Source organism: Grampus griseus (assembly GCF_964374135.1).
Source record: "Grampus griseus genome assembly, chromosome: 19".
Classification (NCBI taxonomy): Eukaryota; Metazoa; Chordata; class Mammalia; order Artiodactyla; family Delphinidae; genus Grampus; species Grampus griseus.
Genome location: NC_139013.1, coordinates 54,078,468 through 54,106,130, shown reverse-complemented (window position 1 = coordinate 54,106,130; position 27,663 = coordinate 54,078,468). Strand labels below are relative to the sequence as shown.

The 27,663-nt window shown below is 56.7% G+C and overlaps 2 protein-coding genes across 2 annotated transcripts; one reads left to right on the top strand and one right to left on the bottom strand.

The window, feature by feature from the left end:
- Positions 1–6,634: 6,634 nt before the first annotated feature.
- Positions 6,635–12,528, bottom strand: ADAD2 (adenosine deaminase domain containing 2; the record flags this gene model as incomplete). The annotated part of the gene is given in 10 exon segments (XM_082677070.1): positions 6,635–6,739; positions 6,824–6,944; positions 7,188–7,431; positions 7,556–7,829; positions 7,832–7,997; positions 8,075–8,225; positions 8,308–8,433; positions 8,521–8,568; positions 8,898–9,038; positions 12,069–12,528. Coding segments are annotated over 10 exon segments (1,836 nt in total).
- Positions 12,529–17,288: 4,760 nt separating this feature from the next.
- On the top strand, positions 17,289–26,623 carry TAF1C (TATA-box binding protein associated factor, RNA polymerase I subunit C). The gene is made up of 16 exons (XM_082676963.1): positions 17,289–17,435; positions 18,045–18,143; positions 20,238–20,460; positions 21,548–21,629; positions 21,811–21,908; positions 21,984–22,073; positions 22,169–22,242; positions 22,846–23,084; positions 23,181–23,297; positions 23,382–23,499; positions 23,586–23,657; positions 23,823–23,958; positions 24,118–24,261; positions 24,760–24,934; positions 25,021–25,158; positions 25,236–26,623. Exons 2-16 carry the CDS (start codon positions 18,085–18,087, stop codon positions 26,096–26,098), a joined length of 2,628 nt encoding a protein of 875 aa, XP_082533089.1. The 5' UTR covers positions 17,289–17,435; positions 18,045–18,084; the 3' UTR covers positions 26,099–26,623.
- The last annotated feature ends 1,040 nt before the right edge of the window (positions 26,624–27,663 follow it).

Genomic DNA, 27,663 nt, shown 5'->3' with positions numbered 1-27,663 from the left:
CTTCAACGCAATGCAAGTGGGGCTCGACCCACTGACTCTATTTTCATAGCTTTTAGGACTGGAGAAATTGACGCCTGGAAGGCCCATCAGAAGACAACCTAAGCAGGTGGTTTCCATGAGGTGTCCCTGAACGTCTGGTGATTAAGTGTGTCTCAAAATGAACAGCTTTGAGAAAGGGTTCAATGATTTTATCAACCCTCAGGGAATCCATGATCCCTGAAAAAGGACAAGAAGTTAAGTAAATCAACTTCTGCATTTTAAGATGGAGAGACCAAGGCTCAGAGAGGCAAAGCCACCTACCCAAGGCCACACAGCATGTTCGTTTAGTTAGATCCGAGCAGCCTGATTCCCAGCAGGACACTCTTTCTAGTATATCAGCTCTTAGGTTCATCTGAAACACTGCCCAAGACCTCAAAGAAAATATTCAAGACAAGATTCTAACACTTTGCCATGCCACCCTGAACAGAGTAAGGAGGGTGGTCTTGGGGTCCCTGGGTACCAACACTTAACCCTTTGTATAACACGGGCATGGAAATTGATTTCACTGGGCCTTCCTTTTCTCATTGATCCCGTGGAGAAGGTGGATGAGGTAGTTGTTAAATTCTCTCCAGCGTGGACAGTCTGGGACTCTGGAAGTTCATTGCTACAACTTATACGATGGAGAGAGAGGGGCAGGTAAGAAACAGGGAGAGAGGTGAGAAAGAAAAGCTGACCACAGTCCCTGACTATCCGCAGAATTGCTCCCATAGCAACAATCAGCAAGTAGTTCAAGTTTGAATAGGAGTTCATGAAGATCTGTCCACCAGCTGCCCGCCACACGCCTACCCACCCACCTGGGTGCCTCGCCCCGGTGCCTGGCTGCACGGCTCTACATGCCCCCTGCCCACCTCCCTCCAGCGGCGTTAAACTCCCTCCCTCCTCTCGTTCTTGTCGAAATGCTCATAACGGGCATCACTTGTTGAATGATTACTAGGCACCCTGCAATTGATTTTTTAACATTTTATTTGGGAAACACGTCAAACTGACCAAAAGTTGCAAAGAGCAAAAACAGTACATAGACAACTCCAATACACCTTTTAAGAAACATTTGGCCCCATTTGTTTTATCGTTTGCTCTATTTTTTTATTCCCTATATAGTATGCTTTTCTGGACCATTTGAGAATAGATGACTATATCACGGCGCCTTGCTTTCAGAACTTTAGAAGGTAGTAACTGGAAAGCGTATCAGAAGCCCATGGGTCCAAGGATTCCCAGCCAAGAGCTTCCACAAGGGCTTTGGGAATCTCTGGAGATGACGTGAAACAAAGCACGTGTACGTTATGTGCATTTCAGAGTGCAGTGTTCGATGATTTCATCAGGTTCTCAAAGGAACCTATGACTCCTCCCCCAAGTGAAAGGATAGAAGCTCTAAGGTAAACCAACTCCTTCATTTTAAGGTGGAGAGCCCAAGGAGACCCGAAACGCTTTGGTACGTAGATCCTAAGGATAAGGATATTCTCGCACAAAGCCGTAATGCAGTTACCGACGTCAGCACATTTAACTTGGACGCACTATTTTAATCTAATCTACTGCCTGGTCCGCTTCTGTCAGCTGCCCTAATAATATCCTTTATAGGCTTTTCCGTCTGGGACAGGGTCCAGCACGGGCTTGGGTGTTGCATTTCCTTGTCCTATCTCTTTAGCCTCCCGTGATCTGGATCTTTCCACAGCCTTTCTTCGACACAGATGACATGGCAATTTGGGGTGAGTATGGACCTCTCCTTATTCAGTAAAACACGCCTCATTTTGTGCCCATCCCATCTCCTTGTGCTGAGATTGAGGCTGTGCCTTCCTGGCCACACACTATATCCGTGAGGTTGTGTCCCTCTCAGGGCATCACATCTGGGGGCGCCATCACCGGTGACATAAAAGCCCTTTATTTGCGAGGTGACCCCAGGAAATGCTGGCAAAGGAGTGGAGAGTGAGAAAGAGAAAGAGAGCAGGGGAGTGGTGGCCGGGCCCAAGGCCGGGCCCATGCTCCCATGCGGGCCGGATAGAACAAGCCAGATGGCCGGCAGTGCATGGACCATTGGTGCCTCGGTGAGGAGGAGAGAGGGTCCGCCTGGCAGGTGACCCCATCCCCGAGGCTCAGAGCAGGTCCTCACTCTCCAGCTGCCACGAGAAGGGGACTGTCCCTTGCCCTCCTGACCCCGCCAGCCCGGGAACCAACCACCTGCCTCACAGATTCTCAGAGCTAAACGGTCCCTTACGGTCACTGGGCCCAACCCGGCCCTTTTATGGGTGTGGACCCGGAGGCCCAGGAAGGGGACGTGATGGGGCAGGTCACACGGTCAGAGGCGGCAAAGCCAGGACTAGCAGGCAGCGCCCGCAGCTCTGAGCCTCCGGACCCTCGCCCAGCGCTGGCCTCATCCATCATTTGACATCTAACCGAGGGGCACCTCCGAGAACACAATGTCAGTTAAAAGTAAAACAAAGGGACGCCGCTGTCCCCACCAGTCCTGTGGCTCTGGGGCCGTCCAGAGCAGCCCGGCTGAGGCCGCACGAGCCCAGCCTCCCTGGCCGCCAGCTCCAGGTGACGCGCAGAGAAGGCACATGACTTTCATAAATCACCTTTCCTGCAAGAGGAACAAAGGGAAAAAAGCATGAAATTGGGCGCCCTGAGCTAAAATGAGCCAATCTCGCTGTTCCAAAGGCTTCCATTGTACTCAGTCAATGACTGGCTTGAAATATGATCCCCTGGGAAACTCAGCAATTTCACCTGGCGCCTTCCTAACTAAGCTTTCCGGGGCTCCCCCCACCCCACCCCTGCTTGCAACTCCTAGAGAAACATTAAACTGTACTAAGAAGCGATAAGTGGCTGCTCCGGTGTATTGGGGCAGGTCTAGCCTCGGGGACTGCTGGGGCTGACCTAGGGATGTCGGAGGAGGTGGGAGGGTCCCCCAGGTGATGGGTGGCAGAGGTCAGGGCTCACCAACCCCTGGGCTGTGGCCAAGTCAGAAGTTGGAAGGGCAATGGTTAGTTTCTGGGGCAGTGTTTCTTAAATGCCTGCCACGTGCCAGGCGTTGTTCTGTCAGCAAGACAGATGCTCCTGTAGACCTGGGTAGAGGGAAAGAGTGGGGTAGAGAGGGAGACCCAGGATAAGTCAAGAAGGAAATAAACAGGACAAGCAGAGCCTGTGATAAGCCCTACAAGGGAAGAGGGCAGAGTGGTGACGGGACTAACGTTACATACGTGGCACCGGCCCTGAGGAGGTCTGCCCTGGTTCTCCCAGATGTTTGGGTCCCCCCGGAAGCCGACCCCACGGCCAGGATTTACATGCAGGCAGTTTGGGAGATGAACTGAACCAACACTTTACATCTTTAGGACACACCCACAAATATCAGTGAGAAATATTTTGTTTCCAAGGACAGGAAACTCTAATCAGACTTCATTTAACAAGCAGACAAACTAAAGGAGACTTATTGGTTCTTATAACTGACAAGACACAAGGAGTTCAGGTGTGGTGTAATCACATTCTTTAGGTCTTTCTGAATGCTTCTACGGCTCAGCAAAAAAGAGCTCACAATAAAATGGAAATTTTCAAAATGTCTTCTAGAGCCGTATTTTAGAACGGGGATTTTGTTCCTTCCCTCTAACCCACTCCTGTAAAGAGAAGATACTATCATTCATTCATTTTACATTCAACGCTATTTGCTGGGCATGTTCTTTGTGGGAGACCTCAAGGAAGGGATGGAGAGAAACAGGCAACAGGCTGACCTCCGGGAGCTGGGAGCAGCCAGGCCCTATGACAGCCACCAACGATGACTGCTAACATCGGGAACAGTGCTCGGCACACTTCTCAGTTCATCCCACCATGACCCTGCAGGCCACGTGTTTGTGACCGATTTCCCAGGTGGGGAAACTGAGGCTTGGAAAGGTGGAGTAGCCCCTCAGCCGCTGGGTCCACACCTGTGCTCAGCGGTGAAGACCACACACGGGGAGGGGCAGCGCAGTGCTGGGGTCCAGGGCAGACCCCCGGAGCTTGGAGCTGCAGGGAAGGGAAGGTGGGCATGATGGCAAAGGCGTCGTGGAGGAAGCGGCGTTTGAGCTGTGCCCGGCTGGGTTACGTCACCTCCCTGCTCAAATATGCTGTTGTTGGCAAAACCTCACTCAGAGGGGATCGGGCCAAGAAGACATTAACAGGCTCTCCGTTGCAGAAGCAGCCTTCATCGTCACCCTGCAATCATAAGCTGAGTCAAAGGAACTGAGCGAATATTGTGTAATGAGGCCTGTCTTGGGAGGGGAGGATTGGCCAGGCAGGTTTATGCAACATGGGGACAAATACTGCTTACTGGGCAGAACGCAGCAGAGTTAATGTCATTCTGAACAGCTTGTTTACCCACTGATTATGTGATTAATGAATATCAAAAGGCTCGCTGCATAGAACTGCCATTTGGAATGGCTGGTATATTTCTGGATCTGGTTGTAGTCACCATCGCAGGACAAAAAGGAAATCAATTTAAATGCTCTCGGGGGAAAAACATGTGTAGTAAATGTGCTACTTAATAGGCTTGGCTGTTTTAAAAATCCTCTCCATCCCTGAAAAAAATAACCAGGAGAAATCATTATTTCAAAGCTGGCCTAAGTTTGTTTTCTTTTAAATAACAACACGGGTAAATAACCTCGCTGTTTTCTCAGTTAAAGAAGAAGAAGAAAAAAAAATCAGCGCTTACCTGGCTTTGGAGACCCTCCATCCGGGTCCAAATTTCCCTCCGCCCTTCTTTTGCACATGCGCGTTCCTGGACACCTGTCCTGCCTTTGGCGGCTACTCCCACCTCCCCCAGCCCCTTTCCCACCCTCTCCCAAGCCCGCCAGCCCACAGCTCTTTCTCTCAATGGCAAAGGCTGTGTCTCCCACCCTCGTGGCCGTTAGGAGAGCCGAGGAGAGATGGTCGGAGCCAGGAGGAAGCTCCTGGAGCCATACGGTCCAGTCACGTTATAAAAGAGGTCGGGGGTTCTGTCCAAGGTCACAGAAGCAACTCCAGTGGCAGCCCAGGCAGTGAGTGGGATTGAGGGGCTTGGAAGTCAGGTGCCTGGACGGGAACCGCAGCTCCATCCTGACCCCGCGTGCTCTTGTGGAGGTTACCCAACTTCACCTTGGGAGTTTTCTCACCAGTAAATGGGGCAGCGATAGCATCTACCTCTTCCATATGACAGCATCTGTAAAGCCTCGGGTGCAGGGCCTCCAGAGCCTCTAGCCTCTCAGCTATTTCCTCTGCCCCCACGTCCCTCCCAGGTCCCCTCGTTGACAGCGGCACTGGTTGAAAGGGAGGGAGCACGGGCCCAGTGGACAGGCAGAGGGAAAGCCCAGCCTGAGGCCGGATGGGCTGGAGGAGAACAGGCCACCTGGCCTGGCCTTCCAGTTATTTCTCCAGATGAGTCGACCCAAGTGCACCGAGGTTAAGCGGCAGCTGAGGCCACACACACCCGGGGCCGGGAGGTGGCTTGGAGGGAGGGGATGCGATTCCAGGGCTCCATCATCTGCTCCGGCCTGGCCCAGCTTCCCAGCCCACCAGGGAGAGCAGTCTGTAGTTCTAAACCCTGGAACTGCTGAGGGAGCAGGGAGCGTCCGGCCACAGGGTGTGGAGCTGCGGGCTGGTGTGGTCCTCAAGCCCCCCTGGCCCCAGGTCCCCAGACCTCAAAGCTGCCTGTACTCCCGCTCAACAGGCCCTGCCCAGGCTGGGGTGGCGCCCAGGCCTGCAGACCTGTGCGTGGGTGTGTGTGCACGTGTGCGTGTGTGCACATGTGAAGTGTACAGCATTTCCCTCCACACTCAAGGTCCTTGGACAGCCCGGTAGTCCCCACAGACTCACTGCAGCCCCCCGAGGAGAAGGAAGGAGACCCGCCCACCTGGCCTGAGAGGCAGGCTAGGCAGCCCCCATCCAGCGGGCACAGGGGCTCGGGCCGGTCACAGCCTCAGCCAGTGTGACAGCTGGGGCGGCCGGAGAAAGCCTGGGCTCAGCTCTGCGTGAGCCTCCTGCTGGCGCCCAGCGCTGCCCCACCCACTCGCGGGAACCCAGAGGACGCAGAGGGCAGGAACTGGGGCTGCCGCCTGCCTGGGGCCGCCTCTTCTCCCAAAGCCACTCTTCCCGGCAGCGGCTGGCCGGACCCAGCTGGCTCTACGGGCCTCGTGGCTGCCTCCTCTGGCCAGGTGCCACCCTTCTCCCCCAACCCTGCCGGGCGAGTCCTGGGAAAGGAAGGAGACCAGGGAGGACAGGCTCCCACACCCGCCGCCCGAGACACCACATTGCCGCCCCCAGGCGCGAAGGCTGGGCGACGACGCAGTGATTCTGTGAGGAGGCTCCAGCCGAGCCCCGGCCACCACGGGGGCTTCTCCCTTCACAAACCGAGGGGCTACGACTCCCCTCTTCCCCGCCAGAAAGCCAACAACACACAGAACTACCAGAAACAGCTTCTTTATGCAAGCCCCGAATATGCAGCCGCCCCACCTCTCCAGCACTCCAGGCCCTCCCTCCACCCCCAGCTTCACCCTGTGTCCCCGTGCGCCACCCTCCCCCGCCCCGTGCCCCCGCCCAGAAACGGCCCTCCTCCAGCAAGCTCCGCCTGGGCCCAGGGACCTCGGGCCGGACGTCTGTTTCAGTTTCTGAACTTGCCCACCAGTGGTTTCGAGGGCCAGGCCCCCAGGCCCTGCTGGTCCAGGAGGAGAGACAGCTGCTGGCGAGCCTCCTGGTAGGGCCCAGCCTAGGGCAGGAGATGAGACGGTGGAGAGAGGGTGCCTGCTGGGGGTGCAGGAGAAAGGGGGCTGCGGGCAGGGAAGCAGCTGACCTTGGCTGCCTCATAGGTCTTCAAGGCCAGGAGGTGGGACTTCCCGAGAGCACGGGCAGCCTGGCGGAAGGCCCAGAGAAAGGCAGCCTTGCAGAGGCGGGATGGAGGCCCCAGGGCAGCGCTGGGGATGGAGAGAAAGGGACCGAACGTCGGGGGAGGGCAAGGGAGGACAAAACTAACAGGCCCACTCCATGCCCCGCACACCACCCACGCCGTGACAATCCGGGGGGTGGGTCACGGGGTGGGTCACATTACCGGTAAGAGGCTGGCAGCTAGATGCGATCTCTTTCCCCACGGGCAGGGGGCCGGGGACCCCCACCACCAGGCGCCCGTCCCGCTGCCCCCCCGCCCGGGCCCCGCTCACTCGGCCTTCACACGCCCGGTGGCCACATCCACCACCTCGACGTCAGGGTCCCCCAGGCTCCAGTTGAGGCTCAGGCCCTGGCACGTGTTGGAGGGGAGGTCGGAGGGGGCCACCGAGGGCCCCGCAAACAGGTGCAGCATGGTCCGGGTGTAGGGGGGCGGCAGGCATGGCCCCAAGGCGCCGTCGAGGTCAGGCCGGGCGTGGATGGCCCTGCCCAGGGCCGGGGTGTTCTGGCAGGGGTCGGCTGGGGGGACAGAAGGCCCAGGACGAGACCTGAGTCTCCGCCACGCTCCCCCGCACCCGCACCCCCCCACCCCACCCCCCAGCCCGCCCCAGCCCGCCTCAGCCCTCCCGCCCTCGGGCCTCACCCAGGACCAGGCTGCTGGCATAGACGGGGGGCAGGAAGTGGGCCAGCAGTGCACCGCCCAGCCCCAGCACGGCCCAGCGTGCCAACTTGTCGCTGGCTGAGAGGCAGCCCACGTGGGTGTCGCGGAGCGCAGGGGCCACGTAGCACACGGGCATCAGCCGCCCCTGGATGTGGGCCTGCAGGCGGAGGTGGCAGCTGTGCGGGAGGAGGACGCGGGGCTCAGGGCCGCTCTCCCCACCCCCGCCCACACGGCCCTGCCCGGGCGCGCCACATACTAGATGTCGTGGGCAGCTCCCTTGGGGGTGTTGCTGACGTACAGGTGCAGGAAGATCCGGGGCTTGAGGGCGAAGGGGGGCCCGGACCCCGGCTGGGGGACCACCACAGACTGCTCCTTGCCCTTGGGGCCCCCCTGCGTGGCCAGCAAGAGCTGCCGAAACAGGAACCTGGGGGCGGAGGGAGCAGCAGCTGGGGCGGCCCAGCCCACCTGGAGCGGCCGCAGAGGGTCCCCCCGACCCCTCACCTCAGCAGGGCCCGGCGGGCCACCACCAGCCCGTGGCAGTCGTGGAGCTGTCGGCCCGAGAAGTCCAGCCACCCGGCACAGCTGCCACTGCCGGTGCCCAGCGCCACCAGCTGGTAGATCTCCTTGGCGTGGCCCTGGGCGCCCGGGACCTCTGCGGGGAAGGGGGCAGAGATGACTAGACTGAGGCAAGAGGCCCAGAGCCCTTCCGAGGTGAGGGGCAGGGCCAGCCCTACCTCTCTCCAGGATGACTGCGGCCACAGTCCCCTTGCAGGCCCAGTACTGCGAGCTCGCGTCCACCAGGCGGTCAAAGCCGGCGCTGACCACGGCCGCGCAGCGCTGCTCGTGGGTCAGGATGTTCTCTGCGGGTGAGGGAGAGGGCGGCGGTGGGGGGCCCACAGGCCACGCCCCTCCCGTGCCAGGGGTCAGGTCAATGGGGGCCCACCTACCAATGCTCAGGGGGGCGAGTGGAGGCCAGCTGGGGGTCTTTGGGGTCTCTGGAAGACAGACAAGGGGCGGGCTGCCGTAGGTGCTGGGGTCTGCCCTCCTGTCCTGTGTCCTTCAGGAATCCCAGAAGTCCCACTGGCAAGCAGTGTGTGTGTGTGTGGGGGGGCTCATCCTCCAGAAGCCCAAAGTTCCTGGGCTGCCCCCAGCAGTCCCTGTCCTCAGGAACTGCTAACATCCTTCAAAGGACGTTAGGGCCAGGTCAGCTCCCTGCGGGCCGGGTCCTGATGCCCAGATGGTCTCCGCAGCGACTCCCCCCTCCCCACACACGTGCATCTGCCCCCCGCCGGGGCTCAGGGCCCTGGGTCCCCTCCCCCGGTACCTGGGCTCTCCAGCCGATGCTGGATGTAGTGGAGGGCAGCCAGCGCTGCCTGCTGCTCGGCCTCTGCCCTACTGTAGGCGGTGCCCGCAGGGCAGACCACCCCATCCAGCTCCACGGACATGGAGAAGGGCAAGCAGGGGTCTGGGGAAGGAGGGGCTGAGAAGTAGCACCACGCACCTTGTCCGCATCATGGGCCCCTTCTAAGAGGGCCATGACACCTGCCAGTGAGCAGGACAAGAATGACAAGGTGACAGGCCTGCGGACCTCCACCCAGGCCATGCCCACTCAGAATCCTCACTAGGCCCTCTGAAACAGCGCCCTATGACCCCACTTTACAGAGGGGGCACACAAGGGGCAGGTAGCGTGCCCAGGTGGTGCCAGGACCCACATCCAGGGCTGCACTGTTCCCAGGATGAAGGTCCCCTGTCTTCCCCCAAACACACAGCTCTATTTCTTTTCTACATTTGAAAGGGTCATCTTCCAAACCCTACCACTTCAGGTGTTACTTATGACACAACAGAGACAGATGAAAAATCCTAGAACTGGGATCACTTAGTCAAAGGGCATAAATTTAGTTCCGTTCGTGGTATTTGCTGGTACCTGCTGCTAAACTGGTTGCCCAAAGGGCTCCCTTTTAGAAGAGAACCCACATTTCAGTGCCCCTCCCTAGCACAGAGATTCACCTACTTTAAAAGGGCATCAAAAATGCCAACTAGGGGCTTCCCTGGTGGCGCAGTGGTTGAGAGTCCGCCTGCCGATGCGGAGGACATGGGTTCGTGCCCCAGTCCGGGAGGATCCCACATGCCGCGGAGCGGCTGGGCCCGTGAGCCATGGCCGCTGGGCCTGCGCGCCTGGAGCCTGTGCTCTGCAGCGGGAGAGGCCACAACAGTGAGAAGCCCGCATACCGCAAAAAAAAAAAAAAAAAAAAATGCCAACTAGTAGATGCAGAAGGAAGGCTAGCATCAGGAATCCACGGCAGCCAACGGGGTGACAATTAAATCTGGCAACAATCATCAAAGGCTGCTAGAGCCACGAGGTGATGGTGTTCTGGGGAACAGGATAGTCACGCCATCTGGAGATGCCCCCCTCGGATGACTGATGACGCACCCAGGGGGAAGTGAAGACACCTGGCAGACGCCACCCTAGTGAGGCCCTCCCAGCTGACATCCCAGGGGTAGGACAAACAGGTCTCAGGTCTGCTGGTGGGATGCACAGCCAGGGCCACGAGGTTCCTACGGGCGCTCCTGCCGGGTATGCATCACCTGAACCCAATCCTGCGGAAACAGACCCAAGTGAACGGAATTTCTACAGAACAACCTGCCCTTACTTTGCAAAAACATCAATGTCCTGAAGCCAGAGACACTCCGAGGAATTGTTTCAGATGAAAGGAGATTAAAGAGGTGTAAGAGCTAATGTGATAGGTCCTGCTGGGTTGGGAAAAAATGGCCCTTATTGTGACCAGTGGCAAAAATTGAATGTGAATGGTAATTAGCTAATAGGATCATATCAATGTCCAACTTCCAGAATTCGATCACTGGACTGCCATTATATAAGACGATGTCCTTGTTCTTAGGAAATACATACTGCAGTGTTTAAGGAGCAGTAAATCAGTGTTCAGATTGAGCACGACAAATTAATGTGGATAGTCATATATAAATATATAGAAGGGAGGGAGGGAGAGAGACATACACAAAGTAAGTGTGGCAAGTGTGAACTGCAGAAACTGGATGAAGAGTTTATGGGAACTCTTTTATACTAGTCTTTGAAATTTTACCAAAATAAAAAATAAAAATGACTGAAAATATGCCTATGCATGTAAACGGTGGAAAGGGGGACCTTAGGCAGAAGGGAGGGGCCGATATTACCCAGTGGTTCAGCACAGGCTCTGAATGCAGAGTGCCCCCTCTGGGCTACAGCCCCTCTGGCCTCAGTCTCCCCATGGGTAAAGTGGTGGTAACGGTATTGTGCTCCCTCGAGGAATACTTGTGAGGACTCCAGGAGTTACTGTCTGAAGGCCTTCAAACAACACCTGGCCCATCTCCAGAACTCGTGAACGTTAGCTAGCATCACTGCTGTTGAACCGATGTCCTTACTTCTGTATTCCCGATGCTCTGGCATTTGGGGATTTGATCCTGGAGAGACTGACCCTCCCAGGGCTAGCTAATTCCTGGACATAGCAGATGAGTCCCCTGCAAGCACGCCCTTTCATATAGAAACCAACCAATCCAGAGCTCGCGCCCCAACCATCAAACTCTCACACAAGCCAACACTCCCCACACCCTAAATCACACCCCCCCCAGACCAGGTACTAGACAACTAGGAACCAACCCCTAACCCCTAAACTTACTGTCTTGCCTGCCTCAATCCTAAACTTCCTCTGCGTCCCTACCCTGCCTCAACCGTTCTGTCCCAAGAAAACCCCATAAAGGCTGTGGGGTTGGGCTCTGCCCTCTCCTCTACCTCCGGACCACCCCCATCCTTTCCCACATGGTCCGGCATGGCAAGCTGTGTCTCCTGTTTCTAGGGATCTGTATTTCCTTTTTCCTTCATGGCAATCATTCTCACGTCTGCTGTCTTGCCATACCTGATGAAAACAAATCCCGGGTAGATTTTGAACACATTATCTCTTTTTGAGCTGTTCCATTGGGGTTCTCCTAGGAGGTTTTACAAATGCTCCCAAAAGCTTAAGCGATGATTCTCTTGCTGCCTCATGAGAAGCAGGGAATGTCCTGGCTTAAAGTTGGGAACCTGAATTTAGGACCTGGTGTATTGCTCTTGGGGAGGGCAGGGGGAGGACTGTAATGATTACATCTCTTTGCGGTGCTGCCATCATCACGCTGTGTTTGATAATGTCTTTGACTTTGGGGCTGGCCCTCGCTCAGGTATCTCCTCTCCAGTGCTGGCATGGCAACTCTAACTGTATGTAACTGGCCCTCAGAAAAGCCTGCTGAAAGGCTGGGGTAGCTTGAGGCAGGTCCTTTAAGCAACCCAAGCTTCAGATGTGGCCATGACCTGCCAGTTAGAAATCTGATGTACCTGGTGCTCCTGGCACCGCGCTGCTCACAGCAGGGCCTACCCTCGGGCCCCAGGCTCAGGCCCAACTCACAGTCCTCCTCCCTTCATCTGGGGTCGGCCCAGGGCACGCGGCCGTCCCAGCCCCCTGGGCCTCACCTGCTGTTTGGTTCTCTCGGAAGATCAGGGAGACTCCCAGAGTGGCCGCGCACTGAGTAAGCAAGGCCACGGCCTGGCCCGGTGGCGGGTCTTTGATCTGTAGGCCCAGCTGTCTGGCCGCCGTCGGGAACTCTCCGGCGGGCCCGGCGGACGGAAAGGAGACCCTGTGGGACCTCCGCATCCTTCCCCTCGAGTCTTCCTGTGCCCTGGCTGCCCCCAGTTCCCAGACACGGGCCCCCACCCCAGGCCCACCATGCCCCGTCGCCGAGGCCTGGAGCTGCCCGCCCCGCTCGGCGTCGTCTGAGTTGGGAGCGGGCACGATCTCCCAGGGGTCTTGGCCCAGGTTGGCCGAAGGCCTCCTGGGGCTGGGCCCAGGGCTGATCTGCAATGACGCCGCCAGGCGGGTCTTCCTGCGGGCACCGGCGTTCGCGCCCAGGGCTGCGCTGGCCTGTGAAGCCATGGTCGGACGCGAGGACCCGAGAGGACAGTGGGCACGTTCTCACGCCACCCGGGCCCTTTTACACGTGAAAGCGAGCTCGCGCATGGGGAGCACGTGACACGACAAACAGCGCATGGAGAGCTCCGCCTCCTACCTCTCTCCTAGCCAATGAGAGCCCATAAAGCTGTGGCCGACAGTGTGCCCAGCCAATGGAAAGGCCAGTCTCCCAAACCGTTGGATGTGGACTGAGTGGCCACCTGACCAACATCCTACATCCGGGGGGCGGGGCTTCAGGTGTGAGGTGGGGATGGGGCACTGGGCACTCCCATTAGCTTCTTCTCCGCCCTTGCCTGGTATTGGGGAGGCAAAGACCAGGGGAGGGGTCTGGGGACACAAGTCCAGCACCTCACCCCTGCTCCCATCCTAGGATGCCTCCCAGATCACGCCATATCATGCCAGCCTGCCCCCAGCTGCTTGATTGAACCTGGCGGGGGCGGAGGGGCGGGGGGAGGTGGAAAGTCAGGCCTCTTTTGATAAATGAAGGTGTTTTCAATTGCAGCAGCCCCACAGAATCTTTAGGACCTACATTTAAAAACTGTTCACCGTAGGCCTTCCTGAAACCAACTGTAAATGCTCGATGTGTGCTCTAGCTAAAATTACTCATCTGGTACCCTGTCCACCCATCCACCCCCCGATTTTTTTTTTTTTTTTCCAGAAGGGATTTTGGGTTGGTTCCTGAAAATATCGCAAGACAGCAGTGCTTTAAGATGAGGGACTAGGGATGAAGGAGATAAAACAAAAATAAAATGAAGTTAGGGATGAAGACAATTTACATATGGCCTGCTACGATGCAACGCAGTTACTCGAAGGGGTTGGAAATTTTAACAGTCTTCGAGACAGTGAATGGGAAAACGTGACCAATGATTCAGTTTACCGTCTGTAAGCTTTGTCACTGTTGCCGCGGCTGCTGATTGCTACCTTTGGGTCTGAGAACACTAGCCAGGATTGGGGCAGTGTGGATACAGAGGCATAGGAGGAGCAGTTGGTAGAACCAGTAACATTTGACTCGGGAAGAGCAGCTGCGGGGAGCGGCATAGATGCAAACTCCCAAACGTTTCAAGGATTGGCATCAGGAATTATGGTTTTTCTTTCGTGTGTAGCCCAGAGAGCAGAATTATACCTAGTAGAGGAACAGCATAGCAGGTGTTCAGTAGTGGAATGAGGACTACACAGATCCACAAAGACTTCACCAGAGCCACCAAACCCAGAAACGTCACCAGCAGGAAACCACACAAACAAATGCTGATATATTCAGACAATGGACTATTACTCAGTAATAATTTTTAAAAAAAATAAACAAGCTAACTTTGTGCTAACAATCACATATGCGTGTTGAGTGAAAGAAGCCAGACTAAAAAGACTATCTTCCACATGATGCTATTTATATAAAGTTCTGGAGCTGCCAAAATTCATCTGTGGTGATGAGTCAGAATCGTGGTAACTTCTTCAAGGAGGTATTGACTGGCAAGAGGCACCAGGGAATTTTCTGCAGTGATGGAAATGTTCTCTCTCTTGATCTGGGTGGTAGTTATGTGGGTTTATATGTATGTAAGAACTTGATGAGTGTACACTTAAGACTTGTACACTTTACTGCATGTTAAGTATATATCAGTAACAGGAGGAAATCTAACAGCTTGTTTATAGAAAGGGAAGAAGGAAGGAGGAAATGGAATTGGCCTCCCCGAGCAGAAGCTGGATGGATGATGTGAATAGTGATGTGGTAGGCAAAATAATGGTACCCCAAGATGTCCACATCATGATCGCCTCAGCCTATGACTCTGTTACATCATATGGCAAGGGGAAATTACGATTGCACATGGAATTAAGGCTTCTAATCAGCTGAGTTTAAGAGAGGGAGATTAGCTGGGTGGGCCCAATGTAATCACAAGGGTCCTTAAACCAGAAAGAGAACGAAGAGTCAAAATCAGAGATGGCCTGTGAGAAAGATTCAACTGGTCATTGCTGCCTTTGAAGATGGAAGGGGGCCGTGAGCCCAGGTGTGTAGGCAGCTTTCAGAGCTGAAAAAGGCGAAAAAAAAAAAAAAAGATAAGTCTCCCTACAGCCTTCGGAAAGGAACACAGCCCTACTGACACCCTGATTTTAGCCCAGTGAGACCCATTTCAGGCTTCTGACCTCCAGAACTGTATGATGTTTTGTTGTCTAAAGCCACTAAGTTTGTGGTAATTTGTTACAACAGCAATAGGAAACTAGTATAAAAGGCCTTCAATATTTTTGGCATATATACCCCTAAAATAATTTTGAAAGACTATGTATCCCCCAATTATTTAGTCACACGGAGTTACGAAAGGTGCAATTTCTAGTTTATTGTATATTGTAATCATCTTTCCAATATGTTTTCACCAAAACCACGGAGATGCAGACTTAGCTTATTCCATTTAGGAAAAACACCCTCCAAATGATTTAATCGTCAAAGCTTACTCTCATAGACAAAGCACTCAGCTAAAATGGAATTACTTCTCATCAGAAATAGTCTGACTTAGCTTTTTCAATTGAAGTAAATGTGTTGATACTTTCTCAGAAGAGCCATCTCATTCATGCCCTCTTCCGTTGATTCAAATATGCATGAAGCATCTTCTGGCTATTTGGGATATGTCAGGGACCAACACAGACGGAAGAATCCCTGCCCTCGTAGAGGGACTTCTGGACTCTATTTCTAAGGTAGAAGGCTGACCTAGAGGTTGAAGTCTCAGTAATATCAAGTGTCACAGCCAGCAGTTTTCTTCCTTTTTCCTTTTCTTTTTAAAAAAGATTCTTTCCTGAAGTATAACATACACGCAGAAAAGTGCACGGATCATTCAATGAATTTTCACACACGGCACAGAGCCATGTAACCAGGACTCAGATGAACGAACATAACACGGTGAGCCCCTGGGACTTCCCCGGCGGTCCAGTTGTGAAGACTCTGCTTCCACTACAGGGGTCATGGGTTCGATCCCTGGTTGGGGAACTGAGATCCCGCATGCTGCAGCCAAAAATAATAATAACAATAATAAAAATAATAAAGAATTGAAAAAATATAATATATAAACAGACTCTCTCCTGAACCCTTCCATCACTACTTCTTACTGAGCCTGCTTTTCTTAGTCTTATGTGAACTTTCTCCTGCAGGGACTCTGCTTTTTGGAATAGCCCCCTTGTTCTGCGCTCATCTCAGGCAACACTCCACGGAGGAGAAAAAAGCTCGAAGCTTCCGAAGCCAAGCACCTCCCAGATAAAATCTATATAGACGGAAGCCAAGAATTTGGAAATTGACTCTTGAAAGTAATGTTTCTCAAAGTGTAGTGCCCAGACCAGCAGCATCAGCATCACTGGAAACTCATTAGAAATGCAAATTTTGGGGGGGAAGGGGAGGGTGGGACGAATTGGGAGATTAGGTTTGACATAAATACACTACCATGTGTAAAATAGCTAGCTAGTGGGAACCTGCTGTATAGCACAGGGAGTGCAGGTCGGTGCTCTGTGACGACTTAGATGGGTGGGTTGGGGGTGGGGGTGGGAGGGAGGTCCAAGAGGGAGAGGATATAGGTACACAGACAGCTGATTCACTTCATTGTACAGAAGAAACTAACACAACATTGTAAAGCAATTTTACTCCAATTAAAAAAAAATGGAATTAAATTTAAAATAAGTAATATGTGGAATTCTTAAAAAAAAAAAGAAGTAGCAAAAAGTTTGTAAGAAGAAAGTTTTTTTCTGGGACTAAATTCTAAGAGGAATTCATTTAAATGAAAAAAAAGTTGAATAAAAAAAAAAAGAAATGCAAATTCCTGGATCACATCCCAGACCTACTGAACCAGAAAACGCTGGGGGTGTGGCCCAGCAAAAGGTTATAACAAGCCCTCCAGGGGATTCTGATGCATGCTCAGGTCTGAAAACTACTGGGCGGGATAAGGGTAATATTTATGATCGCACAGTAGCTCTTAAAGCTTGGCCCCCAGACAAGCAGTATCAGCGTCACCTGGGAACTCAGGAATACAAATTATCAGGCCCCACCCCGGGCTCACTGAATCAGAAACTCTATTGTTGTTGTTTGTTTGTTTTTTTGCGGTAAGCAGGCCTCTCACTGTTGTGGCCTCTCCCGTTGCGGAGCCTGTGCTCCGGACGCGCCGGCTCAGCGGCCATGGCTCACGGGCCCAGGCGCTCCGCGGCATAAGGAGATCTTCGCGGACCGGGGCACGAACCCGTGTCCCCTGCATCGGCAGGTGGACTCTCAACCACTGCGCCACCAGGGAAGCCCAGAAACTCTGTTTTAACACACCCTCCAGTTGATGCTGATGCATGCTAGAATCTGGGAACCAGTGCCTAAAGCTGTATTTGCCTGACTACTGGGAAAGCCTCATGCATTCCCAGCAGTACCTGTACTCCTATTTGGAAAGCCTGCTTCACAGGATATAAAGACAGTCAGTAGGATTCCTACTGACCAATAAAGTGCCTGGCTTATAGTAGGTGTTCAGTGTTTGTTGAGTGAATTAATGCAACAATTCTGTAAAGTAGGAAGTTAGTTAAGCAGAGGTGAGTTTCGCACGCCCGTCAACCTGGACTTCACTATTGGGATTTGAAGGCATTTGATTTCTACGGCCCACAGCGTCGCCTGCACTCGCATTCCCCCTCCGCCCGGGAGGTGGCGCTCTGGAGCGCCCGTGAGGCCAGGCTGGGAGGCGGAACTTCCTGCCTTTCAGGGAGCACTTCCGGCCCAGCCCAAGCGACGGGTAAACGCCGTCGTGGGGCGGTCCTGTCGAGGGCGCCGGAGCGAGGTTGGTACTCTCGGGCTCCCTCGTGGCTCGAGGGTCAGGCGAGCGTCACGCGGAGGTTCGTTTCCCAGACGAGCACGGAACGGCCGGGGTCACGTAAGTACGCGCGCCGCCCGGACGGGACGGAGAGGCAGGTCGCTCTGCTCAAGTCCACGGGCGCCAAGCTTTGTGGCTTTGGGACAAGTCGCCCAGGGTTTACAAAGTGGGGTATTAGCAGCCGCCGGCTCATAGAGTAGGGAACATCCCACCGATGTAAAGCGTGGTAGCAACAGCTGTCTGGCGCACGGCGTTTGATGCGAGACCTCTGTCATTGTTGTTGGGTTGAAATTCTGGGGCCTGGAGGTGGAGTGGGAAGACGTGGATAGGGAGGGAGTGGGCGAGTAGATGTCTGAGGGGAAGAGCCGCCCGGATCCCCTCTCCCATCCCATTGCAGGCGCACTTTTTGTCGTGCCCGGCCTGGCATGAATGCAGACCCGACTGATTCTGCAGCCTTGGCGGTCTAAACGGGCCGAGAGAGCCCAGGGCGAGGGCGGGAAGTCGAGGCTGTCTTGTCTCGGGGCTTCTCTGAGGTCGTGGGCTCCACCAGCGCCTTCAGCCTGCCTGCGTTTGTTTGAGGCTGTTTGGCTCCTTTTTCCTCTCCTTCATTCATTCCTGGATTTGTTCCTTCAGTTTTTGGGTTTTTTTGTTTTTTAAAAAAAATTTTAGGGCTTTCCTGGTGGCGCAGTGGTTAAGAATCCGCCTGCCAATGCACGGGACACAGGTTCAAGTCTTGGTCCAGGAAGATTCCCACATGCCGTGGAACAAGTAAGTCAGTGCTCCACAACTACTGAGCCTGCGCTCTAGAGCCCGCGTGCCACAACTACTGAATCCCGTGCGCCTAGAGCCCGTGCTCTGCAACAAGAGAAGCCACTGCAATGAGAAGCCCGCGCACCGCCACGAAGAGTAGCCCCCGCTCGCCACAACTAGAGAAAGCCCGCGCGCAGCAACGAAGACCCAATGCAGCCAAAAATAAATAAAATAAATAAAATTAAAAAAAAGAACAATGAGTAACATTTGTTTAAAATTTTTTTAAAAAAATTTATTTAAATTTTAATTTAAATTTTTTCATTTTTAATTTATTTAATTTTTGGCTGCGTTGGGTCTTCGTTTCTGCGCACGGGTTTTTCTCTAGTTGTGGCGAGCGGGGGCTGCTCTTCGTTGCAGTGCGTGGGCTTCTCATTGCGGTGGCCTCTCTGTTGCGGAGCACAGGCTCTAGGCGCGTGGGTTTCAGTACTTGTGGTGCACGGGCTTCAGTAGTTGTGGCTCACGGGCTCTAGAGCACAGGCTCAGTAGTTGTGGCCCACGGGCTTAGCTGCTCCATGGCATGTGGGATCTTCCCGGACCAGGGCTCGAATGTGTGTCCCCTGCATTGGCAGGCGGACCCTTAACCACTGCGCCACCAGGGAAGCCCTGCTCCTTCAGTTATAATGTACTGATTGTTACCATGTAGTAAGTACCAAGGCACTGGGAATAAAGGCTCTTCCCCATGGGGACTCTTAGAGCAGTTTGGAATTAAACGGCTTTACCTTTAAATATCTAATCCCACATTGCAATGTGTGCTCTGGAGAAGGGATGCAGGGTGTTGTGGGATAGTATTGGGAGAACTGGGAGAGGCTTCCTGACTGAAAATCTAAAGGATGAGGAGGATTTTGTAGGTGGGTAGGAAGGGCAATGGTGTTCCTTTTAAGCGGCAGATAGCGTGAAAGGGTCCTGCAGTGAAAAGACGCATTCCCGCCACTGTCCTCTCCTGCTGCGGAAGAGAATGGCTGCAACAGCCAGATGCCAGGAACTCAGAAATGAATCAGATACAGTTCCTGCCCCTGGAGAGCAGTCTCGAAGAAGAAATAAGGCTGTACCTATAAACCACAATTAGAATGAGGCTGACACATGCCCTAAGAAACACACATTCATTCAGTTGGCAAGTATTTCCTGGCATGTACTGTGTGGTGGGCACTTTGCCAGGTGCCGAGGGTACATGGATGTCCGGAGGTTACAGACTGAATGGATACGATGCAGATGCAGTTCCGAGGGGAAAAGTTTTTGCTTCTGAGACTCTAAGGCTGGTGTTTGCTTCTGGTGCGTGGGAGAGTGGTGGTGCAGAACTTGGATTTGGAATCAGGGCGGGGATCAGGCTGCTGGCCTCGGGCAAGTTGCTCTTTCCCGAGCCTCAGTTTCCTGAACTCCATAATCGGGGCAGAAGAGTACAACCCGTAGTGCCGTGTCTGGCAGGTGCTGGCGCTCAGTGAGCGAGCACTGCTCTTATTTTTGCAGGTAATAAAAAAGAGGGATGATGGCTGTTTATCCTTCTGGAGCACTTTGTACTGACCAAAGCCCTTTGACATAAGTTTATTATTATTCAACACACAGTCAGTTCCTTTTTCTGGAAGTTACTGTACTTGACAGTGGGAAGGCAGACAGATAAGACTCGTCTCTGGCTTTGGGGAACTTGAGTTTGTCTTGGGAGCGTAGCATAGAGTGTGGGGTGTGTAGTCTATGAACGTGTAATTATAATTAATACATAAGAGCATGCTGGAAGCGGACCCCTCGCCACCTGTCTGACTTCGGCCTGTCACTCACCTCCTAGTTCGGTCCATGGCTGCCCAGTTGTTTCTCACACGCTTCCTGCCCCAGAACTTCTGCACTTGCTGTACCCTCTTCCCAGCGGCCTTGTCATTAGCTCAGGGTATGCTGAGCGCCACCTTCTTACGATGCTAAGACCACACCCCTCGGCCACCGCCATCCCCTCCCTCCTGGCTGGTTGGTTGGTTTTAACGTAGCGCTTATTACTATCAGGCATTAGGTGACATAGTCATTTGTTCTTTGTTATCTGCTTCTCCAGAGAAATTGTACTCCTCTTAGGGTGCTCTTCGCCCTCCAGGAACCCCGGAAGTGGCTGTCAGGTTCAGGTCTCCGAGGAAGGCCAGGGTGGTTCCTGTTTTCCAGGATGGACTTCCCCAGCTCCCTCCCGCCCTCGTTGTTTACGACTGGCCCCCTTGGTCTGAGCGATGTCCCTGACGTGTCCTTCATGTGCAGCTGGAGAGACGCGCTGACCCTGCCGGAGTCCCTGCCCCAGGGTTCTGAGGTGAGGTTGGCAGGGAGAGCCTTGGTGGCTGCAGGGTGGGTGCCGTCCCTTGGCCCCCCTATCCTAGCATTCACACCAGTTGGCAGGAGTGCAGAGTGGGGTGGCATTGGCACAAATCTGCTAAGACACAGGCTGAGCCAGAATCCCGTCCTTTGGGGACCTGGGATGCCCTGCCATCCGCAGAGGGTTTACTGAGCGGGAGCTGTTGGCCCCCATCTTTTTTTCCTCTATTTGTCCAACAGATACTCACTGAATAGCCCCTACTATGTGCCAGGTGCCTTACCAGGCCCTGGGAATCCAGAATGAGTAAGTCAGATGCGCTCCCAGCCCCATGGAACAGAGTTAGGTTGAGTGAGAATAGACAAATGGATAAAATCATTACAAAGTGAGAACAGCTCTGAGCGAAACCAGAAGGGTGCCGAAACCGTACAGTAGGGGTGAGGTGGGGAGGGGAGGGGAGATCTGGGACACGAAGGACGCCAGCTCTTTCCCCGGAAGCCTAAGCCATCTGGCTGCCACTTGGAGACAGGCTTACTTGGAGACAGGATTACGCCCGGCAGAGGCAAGTGGGCGAGAAATTTAAAAGAGACGCTGGCATTGGGCGGGAGGGGCTCCCTTGACAAGGAAGGGCTTACGTCGTCCCCAGGTGTGGAGCTGAGCTGTCTCAGGCCAGCCCCGCAGTGGGATGGAGCAGCTTGTGGGCGTCCCAAGTAAGTGACCACAAGGTCTCCTGAGTGTAAGTGAGACTCAAAGGCCAGGGGCGCCTGCGAGAGCCTGTGCAGCCTGGAGGTCGAGAGCACAGACTGAAGTCAGACTGCCTGGGTTCAAATCCCAGGCCTTCTCTTTAGTGGCTGCTGCCTGGGACAAGGGACGGCCTCGCTGTGCCTCCATTGTCTTCACCATTAAAGTGACGATGGGGCTTCCCTGTGGCGCAGTGGTTGAGAGTCCGGCTGCCGATGCAGGGGAGTACCAGTTTGGCCGGTGCCTTGGGGGGATTAAATGAGTTAATAAAAGACAAGAGTGGGTGACGGCGCCTGGCCCGGCACACACTCACTGTTCTCTCGTGGCCACGGTTGTGTTTCCTCAGAACACGGCGCCGCACGTGGCCAAGGGCCTGCTCTGGGAGCCGGACACCCCTGGGCCGCTGCCCTTGCTGCCTCCTGGTGCCGGTAAGAATCTCGGCCTTGGGGCCCCCTCCCAAGCTGCTCCCCGCTGCCCCTCTCCCCCAACTCCCGCGCGAGGCCTTTCCTCTCCCTGCTAATTCTGCCCTACAGGGCCCTTGGCACCTCTAGGCACCTAGGGCACCTGGTTCCATTTCCGGGCCCTTCCGCAGCCTCACTCTCCCCTCAGATCCCTGGGACCCCGGTGTGACTGCCCAGGATCTGCTTTTCCGGGGAGGTTACCAGTTCCGTAGACAGCCCCAAGCCGTGCTGGACGTTACTGAGCAGGTAAGCGGCCCCACGGCGGACAGTGCCACGCGGCCGGGGCTGTGCCTAGTGACCTGGCCTCCTTTCCTCCTGCAGCTCAGCCGGTTCTTGTGGGACCATGGGGACATAGCCTTTGCACCCCTGGGGAAGCTGATGCTGGAGAATTTCAAACTGGAGGGAGCACGGGTGAGTAACCCCTGGCCAGCCAGGAGAGGGGGCTCCCCACTTCCTGTCGGGGTAAGCCCTAGGGCATGTGAGCTTGACGAGGCCTTTCCACACAGAGCCGCTCTAAGAAGAAGACAGTGGTCAGCGTGAAGAGGCTACTCCAGGACCTCGGTGGACACCAGCCCTGGGGGCAAGTGGCTAGTGAGAAAGGATGGGATGAGTGTGCCTAGCTGGTGGTGGGGCTATGGAGGGAACCAGGGCCTGGATGCTGGTTTCCATCAAACTGCTTCCACACCCCCCGTGCAGTCATGAGCCACGCTGCCCCATACAGAACTCCCAGCTGCACTAGCCACGTAAGGGAAAAAGAATGGAAGTTCATGCGCTACAGGCACGGCTGCATCCAGGTGCTCAGATGTTAACAGGGCTCTGCCTCTTTATTTCCTCATCCTCCTGCCTCTGCTTGGCTTAATTCCTAGACAGACTGTTTGCAAGCGGCAGCAGGATGGTTTATGATTCCAGGGAAAGGGCTAGTGTCCTTCCTGAGGCACCAGCAGAAGTCCCGGGAACAGTGCGGTCGGCTTGCCTTGGCTTGGGTGTCATGCCCGCCGTGAGCCGATCCCTGTGGCCGGGCCTGGATCATGTGACTGCAGCACAGGAATCGGGTGGGCTGGTTTCCCAGAGGAAGAAGTTCTAGGGTGACCGAGAATGCGTCTGCTACACCTGGCCTCCCTCGGGATGGTACCCGCCCTCTTCCCCATCACCCACAGCCTGACCCTCCTCCTCTCGCCCCCAGCTGTCCCTGGGCTTACCTCAGCCACCGCCAGCGCCGGTTCTCCATCCTTGGGGGCCCGATCCTCAGCACGTCGGTGGCGAGCCTCCTGGGGGAGCTGCTGCATGAGGAGCTGGCCCTGCGGTGGGAGCAGCTGCTCCTGGACGACGCCTGCACTGGGGGCGCGCTGGCCTGGGTGCCCGGCAGGACGCCCGGGGCTGGGCAGCTGGTCTATCCTGCAGGAGGCGCCCTGGACAGGCTGTGTATCCTCCCTCGCTGTGCATGCTCTAGGGACAGGTGGGAAGTTGGGAACCTTGAATGGCCATAACGCATGAACTTATCCTTAGCGAGATGCCCAGACTTCCAGAAGGTCAACCTGACCCCAGGCAGTGAGCCCCGGGTTCTCGGAGACCCTGGCCATATCCGGCTCCGGGGACCTGTCCGGCAGGTGGTGACCCGCACCGTGCAGGGAGAAGGTAAGGCCCATAGACACCTCCCCCGTCCGCTCACTGACCTGTTGCCTGACTCTGACCCTGACCCTGACCCTCTCCATCCCTCAGCTCTGCTGGCTGTCCGCTCTGACTACCACTGTGCCCTGTGGAAGGTCAGTAAGCAGGGGCAGCCGGCCCCTCTCCAGGTGTTGCAGGTCGAGAAGGGGGCCACAGGGATCAGCCTCAGGTGAGGGGCTCACTGAGGCTGGTCTCTGTGGAGATGGGCGTGGGAGAAGGGCGTGGCCCGGCATTCATCACGTGTGTGCCCTGTAGCCCTCACCTGCCTGGAGAGCTGGCCATCTGCAGCCGTTCCGGAGCCATCTGTCTGTGGACTCCCCAGGACGGGTAACGCCCCTTCCCCATAAAAGCCCTCCACCCCAACCAACGGCTCCCGCAGAACCCGGCCCATGTCCTGGACACCAGGCCAGGTCACCCCAGCCTCCCCCCATCAGCCGGTCTCCCCACCATGGCTGGCCTGTCTCCCCACCATGGCTGGCCTGTCTCCCCAAGGCTGCAGCAAATCTACAAGGACCCCGAGACCCTTGTGTTCCGGGACCCCTCTCCCTGGCGTTGGGCAGACTTCACCGCCCACCCTCGAGTGCTGACTGTGGGTGATCGCACCGGAGTGAAGATGGTGGACACTCAGGTGAGGGGACAGAGCAGGTCCTTGGCGGGGGGGGGGGGGGGGGGGGCTTCCCCCGAGAGGTCGTGATGAGCTGCAGGGCCAGCGAGCCCCGGGCCAGCTGCAGCAGGTGGCACCAGAGATGGCGGACCGTGGGCTGGCTGACCTGGCCGTGTCCCCCAGGGCCCGCAGGGCTGTGGTCTGCTGCTTTTTCGTGGAGGGGCAGAAGCGTCATGCCAGAAAGGGGAACGGGTCCTGCTCACCCAGTACCTGGGGGAGTGCGGCCCCGAGTGTCTGCACCCCACGCTCCACCTCATCTGCACCCAGGTGAGCGACACCTTCCCCTTCTTTCCGTCCTGCACCATCGCAGCGGTCACTGGAGACGGTCCTGGACAGCTGCTGGGGAAGGGGGAAGGGCGTGGGCGTGGGGGCAATGGCCAGAGCTGGACAGTCCCCCCGTGTCCGGAAGGGGAGAGGAGGTCTGGCTCCACCCTGCCCCCTCAGGACCCTGGGTGTTAGTGGGTGTGTCTCAGGCGTATGTGCCAGGGTCAGGTGAGGTTGGGGGAGGCTGGGTGAAAGCCTCTCTCGAGAGCCCTTCTCCCAGCAAGGCCATCAGGACAGGGGACAGTGCCACCTGCTCGGGGGTGCCTCCTGTGCGGGGCTGGGCAGCTGACGCTGCAGAGGTGGTCAGGGCCGGTCCTGGAGTGCTGAGACTTAGCCTGAGAGCCACATGGGGCCCCGGAGGGGGCCACCCAGGGGGACCTGTCCCGTCCCTCTCTCCCACTCCTCAGTCACGGCCCCTCTGTCTTCTTCCTGGGCCTCCAGTTCTCGCTCTACCTGGTGGATGAGCGCCTCCCCTTGGTGCCCCTGCTGAAGTGGAACCACGGCCTCCCCTCCGCGCCCCTGCTGGCCCGGCTGCTGCCCCCGCCCCGCACAGGCCTCCCGCGGCCGCTGCTCCTGGCAGGCCAGGGTGGGGAGCTGCAGCTGCTGCACATCGCAGGTGAGGGGCGGCGCAGGCGGGGGGCGGGCAGGAGGGCGGGCGGGGCCGGGCCTGGGCAGGGCCTCAGCTGTCTGTCCCTCCTCCAGGAGAGGGGGCCTCCACACCCCGGCTGGCAGGGCCCCCCCAGTCTCTCCCTTCCAGGAGCGACTCCCTCTCTGCCTTCCCCCCACTGGAGCCCAAGAGTCAGTGGCGGCTGCAGGAACGTCTGACAGCACCAGCCATAGGTGCGCTGGGGCAGGGGAGTGGGTTTGACGAGCCGCACCGGCACCAGGCCGTAGGGTCACGGTCCTTCCACCTCCAGGTCTGGCCGCCGCCATCCCACCCTCTGCTAACACACCGCTGCTGTCGCTCTTCCAACTTTCGGCGGCTGGAGACGTCTTCCACCAGGGCCTCCACCTCCAGGCAGACCCCGGGCCTGACTCTCCTGCCCCCACGGCTTCCTGGACCCCCCAGGCCACTGCCTCCTGCAGCCGGTGGCTGAAGGCCCTGCTGGAGGTGCCCCCGGCTCCCCCCGTGTGGGCTGCACCCACCTTCTCCCACCGCCGCCTGCTGGGCTGCTTTGAGCCCCAGAAGGCAGAGGGCAAAGCGCCAGAGGGTCTCCGCACGGCCATGGCCAAAGGGCGTCTCCTGCAGCTGAGGGACCTGGGCTTGCTCCCCACGGAAGAGCGGGCCCCAGCCCCTGAGCCAGGCCCCGAGGACGAGCTCAGCGAGCGTTTGGAGGCAGCCTGGGAGGGCCAGGCGGCGGCCTGGTGGGAGAGGCGGCGGGGCAGCAGCCTGGGGCCCGGCAAACAGCCCAAGCGGCACAAGCGCCGGACTCAGCTGTCCAACACCTTCTCCTCGCTCAGCGGCCGCTTAGACCTCTCAGACGCCGCCAGCCCCCCTCCCAGCCCAGAGCGGACACTCCCTGCGGCCAGGCCTCAGCCTCCAGTGACCCCGCCCTCCCAGGAGTCCACCCAGGAGCTGTGGGCCCGGGCCGTCCCCTCGGAGCGGCAGCAGACCCTCCGGGACTACATGGCTGAGCTGCCGCTCCAGGGGGACGCCCCGGGGGGTGCCTCTGTGCCTTCCTCCCAGACCTCCAGTGTCCGGGCCACCCCCTCCCGGCAGCGGGCAGCCGTCCGCTCCGGCTCGCAGCCACACTGCAAGAAGCCCCGCATGGGCTTCTGAGGCCCGGGGAAGCTGCCCCCCACCTCCAGGGAGCCCTTTGTCCTGGATAAGCTGTGCCTTTTGTGGTTGAAACGGGAAACAGAACAGTCGCCAGGGTGCAGACCTTCCTGCTTTCCGAAGGCCTTCGTGACTGCGGGAGACATTCAGAAGCGATTTGAATCCACGTTGGAGGAAGAAGGACAACAAGGTAGTCGTTTCTCCTGCAGCTCCTGCTCCCAGGGGCATGTTGAGAAGTCCTGGGAGCCCCGTCCTGAAGGTCAGTGTCGCCGGGATCCCCTCCAGCCCACAGTGTTGTGCCAGAAAGCAGGGGCTCCAGGCGGCTGAGGGCTCCGCCACGCATGGGCCCCTGGGGACGTGGCGGGTGATGGTGAAGTGAGCTGCTCAGCCTGCCGGTGCTCCGCTGCTGGGTGTCGGCAGCTCGCTGCTGGTGGTTAGGTGTGTGTGTGTGAAGCGGTTTCTAGCACCATCTAACGTTTTATAGAAGGAGGCACTTTGGACCCACGTTTAGGGGTTGAATAAACTTGTCAGCTGAGCCTGGTTTTGAACGATCAAGTTTCTCAGGCCGGGCTGCGTCCCCTTACTTGGCTTTCGACATTCAGTGCGTCAGGTTCGCTTTCTTCGCAGCTCTGTGGCTCCGGTGAAGAGTCTTGCAGGGAACACACCCCCCGGGGTCCCTGGGGCGGGACCTAGGTTTCTGATCACACGTGAAGAGAGGAATGGTCCTTGTCTCGGGTACCTGATGAAGTGAATCACGTGTGACTCACTGGACATCGAATAATCCAATAACAGGGACTTGCGTGGGTGCTACAATCTTTACAGTGCTCAAGGGAGACATTTACAGTTACATGGTTTATACTGCAAATAACCGGGGGTTGTGTTAGGCTTTGAGAGCAGGGAGCACAGTGCCATCCATGTCCAGGGCCCTGCACGCCCGCAGTAACTGCAACTCTTTGAAGGGAAGGGGAGCCCAGCCAAGGGGGTGACATGCCCCTGCTGGGGGGTCAGGCCAGGGCCTGTCCCTGTTAGTCCAAGAGCAGAGGGGCTGCCTTTGTGGCTGAGTCCCAGTCTTCTCTGGCCCTGGGCTCCGGGCGCTCCTCCGGCTCCACCTCAGACTGGGCTTCACCCTTTTCGGGGCTGTTTCCTAAAGAGCCAGGAAATGGGTAAGTCGGTATCCTTGGGAAGTGCGGCCAGCCCTCACCCCTTCCCGCGTGCAGGCTCGGTGTCCTCGGGAAGTGCGGCCAGCCCTCACCCCTTCCCGCGTGCAGGCCTCGGGGCGGCCACGCGAGCTGGTGTTCAGCAAGAAGCCTGGCTGCCATCCAGCGTGGATTACAGCGGGAGTCGTCTGTGTTCAGCAGGCTCCCCGAGTTGGATACCCGGAGGCACAAAGCTGAACACAGAGCTACCCCCGGTGCGCTTGCGCTTGTGACCAGCAAGCACTAGCCAGCTTCCCCCAAAGTGCCTCTCCCTGGTCATGGGCACAGGCCCCAGCGCCAGGCCGGCGGGCACGTCAGGGTGTGGCTTTACCGGTCCCACCCAGCCGGGCACTGTGGGCGCCGTCCCCGCCT

Bases quoted from the DNA above. Each gene is read 5' to 3' on its own strand.
- TAF1C (XM_082676963.1), top strand. From the start codon at position 18,085: ATGCACGGGACACAGGTTCAAGTCTTGGTCCAGGAAGATTCCCACATG. The intron at 21,630-21,810 runs GTAAGAATCTCG...CTCTCCCCTCAG, and splicing joins CTTGCTGCCTCCTGGTGCCG to ATCCCTGGGACCCCGGTGTG. The intron at 21,909-21,983 runs GTAAGCGGCCCC...TTCCTCCTGCAG, and splicing joins TGCTGGACGTTACTGAGCAG to CTCAGCCGGTTCTTGTGGGA.